Below are 12,169 nucleotides of genomic sequence, written 5' to 3' on the forward strand. Positions count from 1 at the left end.
AAAAAAAGATGCAGCAGTAAGTTTCTAGTTACATACTACTATTCCTTCACTCCAAGTCTCTATCATGTAAAGTAAACCAATCTCAAAAGCATGGTCCTCATCACCAGTTGAGCAGCTTATGAGCTGAAAAAAAAAAAAAAAAGCAGAGGATTTAAAAAAAATTCCTAATAAGTTGTTCACCCATCTGCCATATCACAGTAAAATGCACCAAAGTGTTAGTCATTAGTCTAGACCACTGGCAAGTTGGGAATTTCCCAAGTTACACTTAAGGAAACATAATATTTGCCTTTCCAATTTTAAATGCTACATCCTATGGCAAATGCAGCCTCCACTGCGTCTTTAAAGTGTTATTTTGGAGGTAAAAAAAAAACTTACTAAACAGCTTTAAGCAACTGATGGTGGTCTGTTAGCAGGGAGGCTTAGCAGAGCAGTGGAGGCATGAAATTGCTCCAGAGTACAAGTCAGCCTTTGCCTGTTGGAATGGAGTCTAAGAAGCAAGTAAAGAAAAGCAAAGCCACAAAGAAATGAAGATGTAGAAAAGCTGCAAGATTAGCTTAACTACCGTTTAAAGTTGAATCAAGTACAAGGCCATTTGGTCAATTCAGCTTGCTAGAACTAAAAGCTCCACAGTTACATTTTCTCTTTTAGTCAAGGGGGTTGGGACATAAAACTCATTAGATTTTAAACATTTTACTTGAACCCAAACACTCTGTTCTCACTTGCCAGCACCTCAAGGTTTCAGCAGCACACATCCCAGAGAAATATCACAACATAGATTTAGAGAACCTACCACATACACAGAACTATTTATCTGTGTACAGATTACAGGCTTAAACTCCAGATTCGAGACATGCCGAGACTCATTTTGCTCTCAGACAAGTTACAGTATCACACCCAAGTAAGTTATCTAAAGCAGTATAGACCTTTTACCATTGGATAATAAATTAGGCAACCAGCTTGCTGCCACAATGGGGACTCCATGAGTGAGTCATAGGCTGGAGTGAGAGTGACAGACACTGCACCGCTATAAAAACTAAGAGATTAATCCCAGCATGTACATGGGGCTGAATTAGGACTATTACTCCCCCCTCCCACACCTATTTCCTTCTCTTTAAGATTACTATGAGGACATACAGTACATTTGGCTCCTACTATACTAACTCAGTGAAAGTGCTGGCATAAAAAAAAAAGGGGGAAGATACCAAGACTTTATTATAAGGCAGCTGGTTTTCAGATGCATGTAGAAGCACCAAACCTGGATAAAGAGTGGGGGCATCTCAGATGGTAACATCAAACTACTGCATTACCAGCATCACTGAGGTAATTCCACTGCCCTTGTGTTTAGCCACTGTTTCATGCTCAGATCAGTCAGTGGTAATGCTAAACACTAGTAGCAGCTCCAGGATGACCTACAGCAAAAGTGGGTTGCTCCTGTGAGTGAAGCTAAAAGCCCTCCAGGCCCAATATGAAATCCATCACACTAACATTCACTGCAGTGCAGCACTGGAGTGTAGAAGCCATGCCCCTAATCTCAAGGTCAAAAGGTCACCGGTAGTAAGCTATTAGTATTACAGCAACTTGGGGTGTTACCTTCTCATAGTACTGGATGTTTTTGTCTGCCATTCCCATAAGCAGCTGCCTGAAGTCTTGGCGTTTGCTGTTCTGCCATCTCTCCATGTCCGCTTTCAGGTCAGCATTGAAGCACTCTACTCGGTCCTGACATTTTTCCACATCTGTTGGCACCTGAGAGAAGCCAGACTTCTTAGCAATGCTAGGGTTACTCGTTTTCCATCCTCCCCAGTCACTGGGAATGTACATTTTACATACATACCATTGCACAACTCAGTCCTTCTATTTCTTTACCTGAAACAATTTCTTTCGGGAGCTGTAACTGAACAGCTCCAGGAGAGGCAGAGTAAGAGAACGAAACAGGATGAGGCACCAAGCCAGAACCTGCTTCATTGTGGAACAGGACTCTTGTAGAGTGAAACAGAATCCCACTTAGGCAGGTAGGGTAGGATCTTCTCTCTTCCATTTGTGCAAAGAAATGGAAGTCGTCCCCCCCCCCCCATGATGAGAGGAGGAGGAGATGGGGAAACAGGACAGCGATTCAATTCATTGATTTGGATCACTGTCCCAATTCAAAATTTGGCCAAATCTGAAGATTTGATGCCAATTTGGAGAAAATCAGCGATTCAGACATACACAGCTTTCAATGTTTTTCCTACATACCTTGGAGGTACCAGGTGTGGCTTGTGAATGCTACGATGGTGGAGGCAGATGGAGCGTCCCACAGGAGTGCAGGGGACCCCTTCCTCCTCAGCAATCAGCTGTGGGTGGGACCCCAGGCATCTCCCCAGACCCAGAAGGCACAAGTCACCAAGCTGGGAGGTGGGGTCCCCCACATGCTCTACAGCAGACCTGGAAGTGGATGGGAAGGGCTTTTGGTCCACTTCTGGGTCCACCACAGAGTGCACTGGGACCCCCCACATGCTCCTGTGGGACACTCCATCTGCCCCACCATCTCAGTGTTCACGAGCCAACTACCAAATAGTTTTTCTACATACCTTGAGGTATGTAGAAAAACTATTTAAAAGCTACGTCTACGGCTGAATCATTGAATCTCTTTTGGAGGGTTCCGATTCAATTTGGAGAAATTCAAGGGTCTCCCGATTCGATTCAGAGATTCGGCCACCAAACAATCAGTGACCAAAGCTTCACACAGACCTACTGCTTGTGACAACGGAACTAGATACATGGGCCCTCTGTGCCTTGGTAAGGTGATGGTAAATAAGCAAGCAAATTCTTGGGGAATGCGACTAAAACAGAAAACAAGCTTTGCTTTGTTTTTTTATGAAAAAAAGTCTTCTTTCCATCTTATTTCCCAGTAATAGTTCAGGATTGAAGCCTAGTACATGAAAGTTCCACATATGGACTGTATTTCTAAATAAAAGAGCCCACATGTAGGATACCTGTGTGGACCAATGAACCCCAACAGAATTGTAGAACTGCCTCCATTTTTAAAGTTCCCTACTCACTTAAAAAAAGCCCAGATCTATAGTTGGAGTATAAAGCTCTCCAGAATGCAGTTAGATGCTGGCAACCCTTGGGCCAGATCCAACCTGCCAAGCAATTTAAATTAGATCTGCATCTGGCCTACAGTGCAGTATTGCAAGTAGGGGAGGGCGAGGAAGGCACCATTGCCTCCACCTGGGTACCCCCCTTGAACATCCTGCTCCCACTTTCTGCAACACCACCTGCAGCCACCCCTGCTCAGGTCAGTTTCTTTGTGCTGAATTTATCATTTGTTCCAGTCTGGTGGTGGGAACCTACAGCAAGGTTATTAGGGAAATAAGCTTACCATTCACTTCAGTGGGAGTAGTAAGGCTGACTGACAGAGTATGTTTGAACTTCCCACACAAGCACAAAAAAGCCCCAGCTGCCTTAACTAAAGACTGTGGTCTGAATACTCTATTCAAGGATACCAAACCCTGGCTGACAAGTTTAAGCTAGAACATCTGGCAAGGAGGAAAAGAGTACCATCATTAAAATCAACTTCCAAATAAAAAAAGACATAACATTCTCCAGCCTTGCTGTTGCATCTCTGTAGCATCACTAGAATGATATAGGAATACATTACTCCAAGTGGGGGAAATCACATTCCTTCCAAATCAGAAAGGAGTTCTAAGGAAAAGGAAAGGATTATACAAGAGACTCAGGAAAAATCATTAGCAGAGTTCTACTGTTAAAGTTCGGTACGACTTGTGGACAAATACGAATTCTCATACTACACTTCAGTCATTACTAGTTACCTACCACCTCGTTTTACAGACTTGTACTTCGAGATGGCATTTTAGACCAGTTTAGTTCAGCTTGTTTAAAAAACACTAAAAACTGTTAAAACCAAAAGAAACCCCCCCCCCACCCCTTGGGTCTTGGGTTTAGAGAACGGCTAGCTTTAGTTAAGTTCTATCCCTTTTACCAGACTCAACTAAATATTTGTATTATTCACTCCTCAATTTCTACTGGTTTCACTACCACAGATTTGAGGAAAGCAACTAGTTAAACCAAAACACAAATCATCCGTGTAGGGGAAGTCTAGGGGAAAAAATTCTTACTTCAGCTCCTGTTCCGAGCTCAAGTTCCTTGCAGAGCTCTTTAAATATTTGATAAAAGGAACTCATTTGCCCGTCTGGAACGTTTAACTCTCACTACTGCCAAGTCAATCACTAGTGCAGAATAGCGATAAGCAGAATGACTTCCTGGCACATTTTGAAGGCAGAGGGGTGTCAACTCCCAGCGCTCAGGCCTCCCCATGGGCCTGAATTTCAGTGGGGAGTAGTGGTAGCTAACTTTCACTGTTCTGCTGTCAGATTTCCAGATCCAGGGGAGCCCTTCAGGTCTGACTGCACAGACGGGGCCAAGCATGGCAACATGGGGTTGGACCCTGGGGCACAGACTGGCCCCATGCCACTTTTGTCCATGCAGCCAAAAGATATGAGCACTGCTATGGTAGTTCCCCATTTTTTTAAATAATGGCCATCTTCCCTTTATAACCCCTTTAGGAAGCCTTCCAACTTTAGGCTGCAGAAGTTCTAGCCTCTGCTCAGGCAGCCGAGCTGCTTCTCTGGCTTGGGCAACTAACAGCCTCCGTATCAGCACCCCTACCCCTTTAAAAGGGGGGTAAGATGGAGAGAAGGAGAGAACAATATTTGCTAAATCCCAAAGCAGGAGGAGTAGTAACACCATTTCTTCACCGGTCTGAGAAAGTCCCTCATACACAGCACACTTTGAAAATGTATACATTTCTGCCTTAGTGCAGACTTCAGAGGAAGCCATAGGACTGATGCAAAAGGGCAGAACCATGTCAATAAGGAGGATCAACTTTAAGCTCAGCTAAGATATTCAAAACCGAGTGAAAGAGGCACGCAACACTTGAAAGAGTAGTCCTTGATACAATGCCTATTCCTTCACCTAACAGGTCCCATGCACATGCTTAGTTATCTTTGCTAAGTTCTCAGGTCTTTCAGCTTCATTTTATCCTGCCCTATTGGCTCTTTTCAGTGCCAATGCTTTCAGCATATTCAGTAAGGTGTCTAAAAGAAGTTGGAGGGTTCAACAGACTGCATCTACTAGACATAAAATGCAGTTTGTTTGCCACCAAAAAGAGCCCATCACAGCACTGCCACCACTGAAGTGATACCAAATTTAAGCCAGCTGGGTGAACCCACTGCTGAAAACTTTAACAGTTTCTTCCCCCTGCCATCATCGTGACAGGAAGACAGAGGCCTCATGTGATCCTTCATAAAAGTCACATATGGTAAAGATTTAGAGATGGGCAAAACACATTTGCAGTTTCAACAAGTCATTGAGAAATGGTGGTTCTACTGAACAGCTACTCTCAAACACATGCAGCAATATCAGGGAGTGCTGGCTGACTGCATTCCTGGAGGGAAGATCCAGCTGATCCCACTATTACATAAACAATGCACAAAGAGCTCCTACAGACATGCAGCAAGGCTGGCCCAATGTGCTGTAAATCCAGCATGTCAGAGCAGACTTGATTAACAGAGGCTGCTAGAGCGCAGAAATTAACGCACTCCAGCCTCCAGTGTCAATTGCATCAGCATCCCCATACTGAAAAATGGAGTCAGGGCATGTTAAAGTTTGTTCAATGAGCTTTAGTTCAAAGCACCCCACCGCCATTTTTCAGCATGGGGATGCTGATACACTTGATGCTTGGGCGCTTTCAATTAGCATGGCTCACTAATTAAAGCAACCCCCCTGCCTCCTGAAGCAGGTCTATAAAATGCCCGAAGTTCCTCTAATAAAACAAAACAAAAACGTTTTCCACTGCCTCTGTTCAGCGATAGGAATTCTGAAGCTTAAAAGGGCTCTCGCACAGCACTACTGTTTAACAGGGGCTTCCAATTTGTGAGCCCCTGTTTCTACTTGGGTAATTAGTGGGTTTCTGTGGTGAGAACAATTGATGATTATTCTTCAAATATTTCAGTACTCCTTCAGGAATGCCACAGGAGAGAACATAGGCCCCTACCTCCTACTAAGCCCCAGTGTTGCAGGAAGCATACAAATGACATCTCCTCTGTGAAGGTGTTGAAAGATAAGTCCCAGCATGACATGGGGGCCATATATCTATGTGTGAGAATGTATCTACACTAGTCTTGGGAGGACTGTTATGTAGAGATATGCAAGCTAGACTTAAATAAATAAATAAATAAATAAATAAATAAATAAAATGCAGGTGTAATTCACCCCCACTGGTGGGTTCTGGGCTGAAGATGGTCAATTTAGCAGCATGTTGTCAAAATTCCATTGCCACAGAAATCACCAGGGCCTTGACTGTTAATGGGATAGCTTGCTCTGCTTAAGATTTAAGGCTCCACATAAATTCTGTTCACATTTGAGGTCTCTGAATCCATAAACATCTGTTTTGTTTTTTTTTGTTTAAGAGCAAAAAAGATTTCAGAGACTTTCTGGGCACTGCATTACCCCCAAAGGGGGCAATACAGACCACAGGTTGAGAATGTCCATTACAAATCCAGTGTTACAATCTACAGACCACTGGGGTTTGCTGAGCTACATATACTCTACTAAATCCAGATCTGGAAACAAGCCTTTAAGAGGATCTATGACTTATTGCAAGTCAGGTGGGATGACTACAGAGCACCAATCCACCCTGAAAGTCTACAGGAACTGGATCTCGACTAAGTTGTTGTAATTCATTCAGTGGGGCCAAGTTTTCATCTCAACATGGGGAAGGAATTGGGCTTTTCCACTGGAAGCATTGAAACTTTGAAATAGGAAACAGTTTCTACTGAAGACTTTGGCAAGAAGGTTCTTAGTTTCACTGCAAGGCAGATATAAAAGGCTGACATGCCCAACAGGAGGCCATTCAAATAAGTGCCTTAAAAATATTTCTCCTTGTTGTTGAAAGAAAACAGCAGTGTAGATTAGTTACTATTTTTTTTTTTCAAATAAGAATAGTTACCTGAAATTAGATTATCTTTCTAATTCTTATTAAAACCTGCAAGATGAGTGACTGAACCAGCTATAAGATTTAAAATTAATTTTTAGCAGAGTTGCGCACACAGTTTCTACCCCCTGTGATAGCCAATATGATAAGAGTTTGTTAAACAGTTGTGGACTATGTGAATGTGATCAGTCAGGATTCTTCATATTTAGGTTTTAGCCACATTACCACCACTAATAAGTTTCTCTAAAAAAAAGGTTTTTTTAGTCTCTGCAGTGGTTTGTTTTTTTTCTCTTGCCATTGTTCGCAGCACTTCTAGAATTAGATAACCTCTCAAGAACCAACTGATGTGGAAGAGGAACTTGTGTTCTACAAAATAACCTTGAAAGTGATGCTTTCTGGAGTTTTATATTGCTAGTAGGGTTAACCAGGGCATCAAGGTCAAGAGCTCCTAGACTAATAGCAATTCAAAAATAAGAAGTAGTCTTCAACAGTGGAGCAGACCAATGAAGAAAATACTTCACAATGGCTGCAAAGGCAGAGGAAGGCTGCAGCAGAATAGAGGCCTCCAGTTGTCTGGATTCTCCTTGCCATCAGGTTAAAAGTTTCCTTCCTGCAAAGTATTGTGTGGTTGCTGATGCACAATGGCATTCCCATTAAAGACTACATGTCTTCCTTTAATAGGGAGGGAGGTGTCTTCCTTTAATAGGGAGTCCTATGGTGATGGGCGAGTGGTGGCAGGGTCAGGTGCTTGTGGCTTTAGGTAATCACTAGTCACAGATCTACATATAGCAGCAATGATTGCATGATGGCTGTTTTGCACTTGGAACCAAAGATAAGCATAGAATTTAGCAGCTGCAATCACTACTAAGCAGGCCTACTTGGGATCCACCCTGCTCACCTCTGGAGGAAGGGGAGAAACAGCTAAAGAAAAAAAAAAAAAATCATCATGTCCTGTAATGAAGGTTTGTAACTGAAGCATCCACATCCTGTGTGGTCACTGTGGTGGTTGTCCAACAGAAGCAAAGAACAGCACTCAGGGCTAAGGAACTTGTGTGGTTTCCCCCCCCTCCCCTTTAATCAAGACACTATTGTACTTGGTGAAATCAAAAAGCACAGGAAAGGGGCTGCTCAAAGAACATGGTGATGGGTATACCTTTTTCAGAAAAAAGCTGAAAGACATGCACAACATAGGCTTTATCATCAATACCAACATTGTTACCCAGATGCCAAAATGCAAATCCTGTAATACCCTCTAGTGGCTGAAGTGAGGACATTTCCTGGATACTTAATTACTGTAAACAAGGTAACTGAGAACCAGAGAATTCTCTGCTAAAAAGAAGCAGAATTTTAAAGAAATTTGTAACAGAGCACTAAGGTCACTGGGGGAGGGGGTGTTGGCCAGGCTTATCAACCTGCAAAAGTTGATAAGTACACTTCTCCTTGCATCCCACAGGCAATTTAAAAAAAGAGGGAGAAGAAGTTCTCACTAGCATGCAAAGGAACAGTTAATTCCTAAAAAATGCTTGACCCAAAGTATAGTGGAGTCTTTTCACTTATACTTCAGTGGGTTTCAGATCATGCTGGTGGCATGACCTATTAGTAGTGTTCCCCCACAGGGCCTATCCAAAGATTTCCTCTTTGCTGCAGTGATGTAACTACAGGTACAAGTAGATTTCACCACCACCCCATCTCCCTCCACATGCTTAGCCCGTTAGCTTTTTCTCCACTGAAAATCTCCACCCATCATCGCTGTTCGTTCTCATTCTGAGGCCAGCTTATAAACGAAAAGAGACTGTTCCAGGTAAGAAGTGGCAATGCTTTTGTTCGCAGTGTTTTTTTTTTTTAAGCAAGTTCTCAGCCAAGACTGACAGACAAGAGTGCCACAGGTTTGGTTTTTACTGAAGTTTTTTCAAACGCTAACCTTTGGACGGTCTTCTTTTTTCAAGGCCACAGCTTCCAATTTTGCTTCATACTCTGCTTGAACTTGGTCTCTCTTCTTCAGCACATTCTAGAGAAAGAAAAGCGCAAAGGTTGAAAGCAGATGAGGGTAACTCTCCCTATTGCCCCACCCTGCTAGAGACCTCAGGCTGGATATAAGTTGACATATCACTTGAGTCAGAGGTCAGCACTGAACGGCAGATTCCCGTTTTATTTTGTAGGCATTGCAACAGATGGACAGACTCTAGGCTGAACCATTTAGCCTGGAAACAGGTACAAACCAAGATTTGTAATCATTAGAAGGGAGGCTGAAAAAGCCAAGACTCCCAAGTCTTGCAACTAGTTTTCAGTGCAACCTTTGCCAAGATACTTAACTTCTCTATTCATCTGTTGACTCACCTGCAGAAACTGAACTGGAAGAAAGGTTAAAGTAAGAATCCAATCTATAAAGCATTAGGAAAAAAAAAAATCACTAGGCAACAAGAGAAACAGAAGTTGTACACAGTTGGCAAGCAATCTTCCTGAAGATGAGCTTCTGCTGGCCAGGTGACAATAGTTTCATGACTTGTTGAAGGAGTGACCTAAAGGTCACGTTTTACTTTGTTGTTAAAAAATGCAAGGGTGGAAGCATGAAAGCTTTGTCTAAGGATGGAGAGAATGTTTTTATGCAAAGAAAAAAAAAAAAACAACAACAACACAAATGCAACAAAACCCAAACAAACCACACACACTTTATGACAACTTGGCTAGGCTACCCAGGATTGTTTCTCCAGGTCAGTTAACAAAGACAAGACCAGTCTTATGTCACATGTAAAAAAAAACTCCAGGATCGCCTAACCACAGTCCTATTAAACATTGGATATCCAGTCACAGATTTACATGCAAGAGGCTACAGCATGATATATGACAGCTTTGCAGATGTAGGTCTGTCCTAAGCTCTGATCTATAAAAAAACAACACATTAGTTGAGGTTTTGTTTACTATATTACTACATTAGTATTAGCAATTGTATACCAAGACCATCGCTAAACATGGGCATTACTTTTTTTAAAATGCATATTTTGCATGGAGAAGAAAAATAAAAGTCCCGGGAGATTTCTTATTTAGAGGATAAGCTCCTTGCTTATTCCTTTGAAGAGCAATCCTCATGCCCTACTGGCCCTGTTTTTATAAAGTCACATATCCTGCCATGCAGAGGGCTAACCTAATTATTTGGGCCTCAGCTTTCAGTTCTCGTCTTAAGAAAACAAAGAAGAAAAATAAAAAGCTTGGTCAAGTATTGGTTATTCCAGGAGACAACAAGGGCAGTTTGTTAAATTCAAAAACTTCTGTACATAGCTATTACCCCTACCATAAGCTACAGTAAAGTCACAAGAGCAGTGCAGGACAGGCCATGCTTACGGCAAGCAGAAGTTAACACACTAATAGTTTAATCCACAATTCATCCCTGAATTAAATGGTACAGCTTCTCACCAACTAAAGGGTATTAGCAAGTAGACAAGATGGCACATGCTCAAACACTAAACCTGCAAGCCTATGACAATATTTCAAGGATTCAATTAGGAACAGTTAGTAATTGCTAGGGTTGGGTTATTACTCGAGGCACAGCAGAAGCGAAGGGGGTTAATTTACAGGGTTGCTCCAGTATCTGAACTTTAGTCAGTATTAATTTAGATTCTCATATTCCACAGTATTCTTCACTCCAAAGAAATTAGACATTTCCAAGAAATAGGAGGAAAGGGATAATTCCTTCAATAGTTTGGGACAGCTTCCTTGCATGTCCTTCCCCCCCCCCCCATCCCCCAAACTTCCTCTCCCCCCCACAAAAAGCCACACACACAAGCATGCTATTTGCTTACAGCAAAATGTAAGACATCAGGTCTCAGAACACAGAAGAAGTAACCCACATAAAAATTTTCCCCTCCACAGATATTAAAAAAGCACTGAAAGCATGAATGTTATTTAACAGGTATTTCCTCTTTGGTATACAGGGATATTGAAGAAATATCTATTTTTTGCCGGGGATTTTAAAGAAATTATTATTTGCCTCTTACAACACTGGTGTCAAATCATGGACCAGGAAATCTGAAGTTAGTACAGCAAGTTGAATGGCACCTTCAAGGACTAGTTTAGAATAGAGGATTCTGATACTAGATAATGTTGATTGGTTGGGACTATTTTGGTGGGCAGTCTAAATAGAAAGCTAAAAATGGGTTTGAAGAATAATTAAAATTGACAGCCCAACACATCAGCCTTGCATGCAGTACAAGTAATACTGCTTTCTTTTTCCTCTGAGAAAGGAAGGATCTCAGGCTTTGCTTAGTAATGTAACAGAACACTCCTGCCTGAAATATTCTTCAAGAGGGCACAGTAATCTTGTAGCTCAGAACAAAAGCCTGCAAAGCATTTTTTATGAAGTAAGGATGCTTCTCTTCCAGGATGGGGAAGGAAGGCACCATGGGGACTAAGAGATTTGTTTGTGAACAACAGCTGTTTTACTGACAGTTTAGGGAATAAAAAAGTCTAGTCAAGTCATTGTCTCATGCTCCAACTTCAAGGCCATCCTCACAAGATACAGGGTGGTCCCAAAGCAAAGAAACATTATTTAAGACCCTTCCCTCCTTCTACACCTTTGCATTAATGAGAAATTCCTAGGCAACTCCTCACTTAGGCAGGCCTTACAGAGAAAGGATGCATTTCCAAAGGCTACAGCCCTTGAATCAAAAACCTTTTTATCCCACTGTCACCACCTTTTCTTTACATGAGGAACTAACTTGGAATGGACTTAGTTTTAGAAGTGTATTCAAAATGCCCCAATGCACTGTTGATAATTGCCAACATGCTATTTAAAAAAAGGGGTGGGGGTTAAATACACACACACTGTTTGTGCAATATTTTAGTAAAAGCCATTAACTACATTAAACATTAATAGGTTCTTGCCTTTCCCATGGAACATTGATGCACACATGCTGCAAGGCAGGTTTGATTTTCTCAGAGGGAAAAAATGCTTCCCTACTAAGCCATGATTGTTCAGGTAATCCCTAAACATTCCCCACTTTACCCCTTTTAAAGATGCCATGCCTTTTGAATTGACCTTTAGCCTCTTCCATTTTGACAAGAAACGATCCTTACTAGATTAGTTATAGAAGGAAAGGGCTTGTCTGCACCTGAAAGCACTGTCAGATTCAGGTACAGCACATCTGAAAGGTAGTACCTAGTCCAGAATACCTCTATTCT

The 12,169-nt window shown here is 42.0% G+C and overlaps 1 protein-coding gene across 6 annotated transcripts in view; it reads right to left on the minus strand.

Moving 5' to 3' along the window:
* SNX30 (sorting nexin family member 30) overlaps positions 1-12,169 on the minus strand; it is a 71,838-nt gene that overhangs the window by 4,975 nt on the left and 54,694 nt on the right. For 4 of the 6 annotated variants that reach the window (XM_059724615.1, XM_059724619.1, XM_059724617.1 and 1 more), the window contains 3 exons: positions 8,916-9,002; positions 1,591-1,743; positions 3-123 (listed from right to left, as the gene is read on the minus strand). In XM_059724615.1, coding sequence (XP_059580598.1) covers positions 25-123; positions 1,591-1,743; positions 8,916-9,002 — 339 coding nt within the window. In that variant the 3' untranslated portion in view covers positions 3-24. Of the gene's footprint in view, positions 1-2; positions 124-1,590; positions 1,744-8,915; positions 9,003-12,169 lie in introns of those variants that run through there. The other 2 variants (XM_019490657.2, XM_059724616.1) reach the window with 1 other exon arrangement.

This window comes from Alligator mississippiensis, chromosome 3, assembly GCF_030867095.1.
Source record: "Alligator mississippiensis isolate rAllMis1 chromosome 3, rAllMis1, whole genome shotgun sequence".
In the NCBI taxonomy this organism is placed as follows: Eukaryota; Metazoa; Chordata; order Crocodylia; family Alligatoridae; genus Alligator; species Alligator mississippiensis.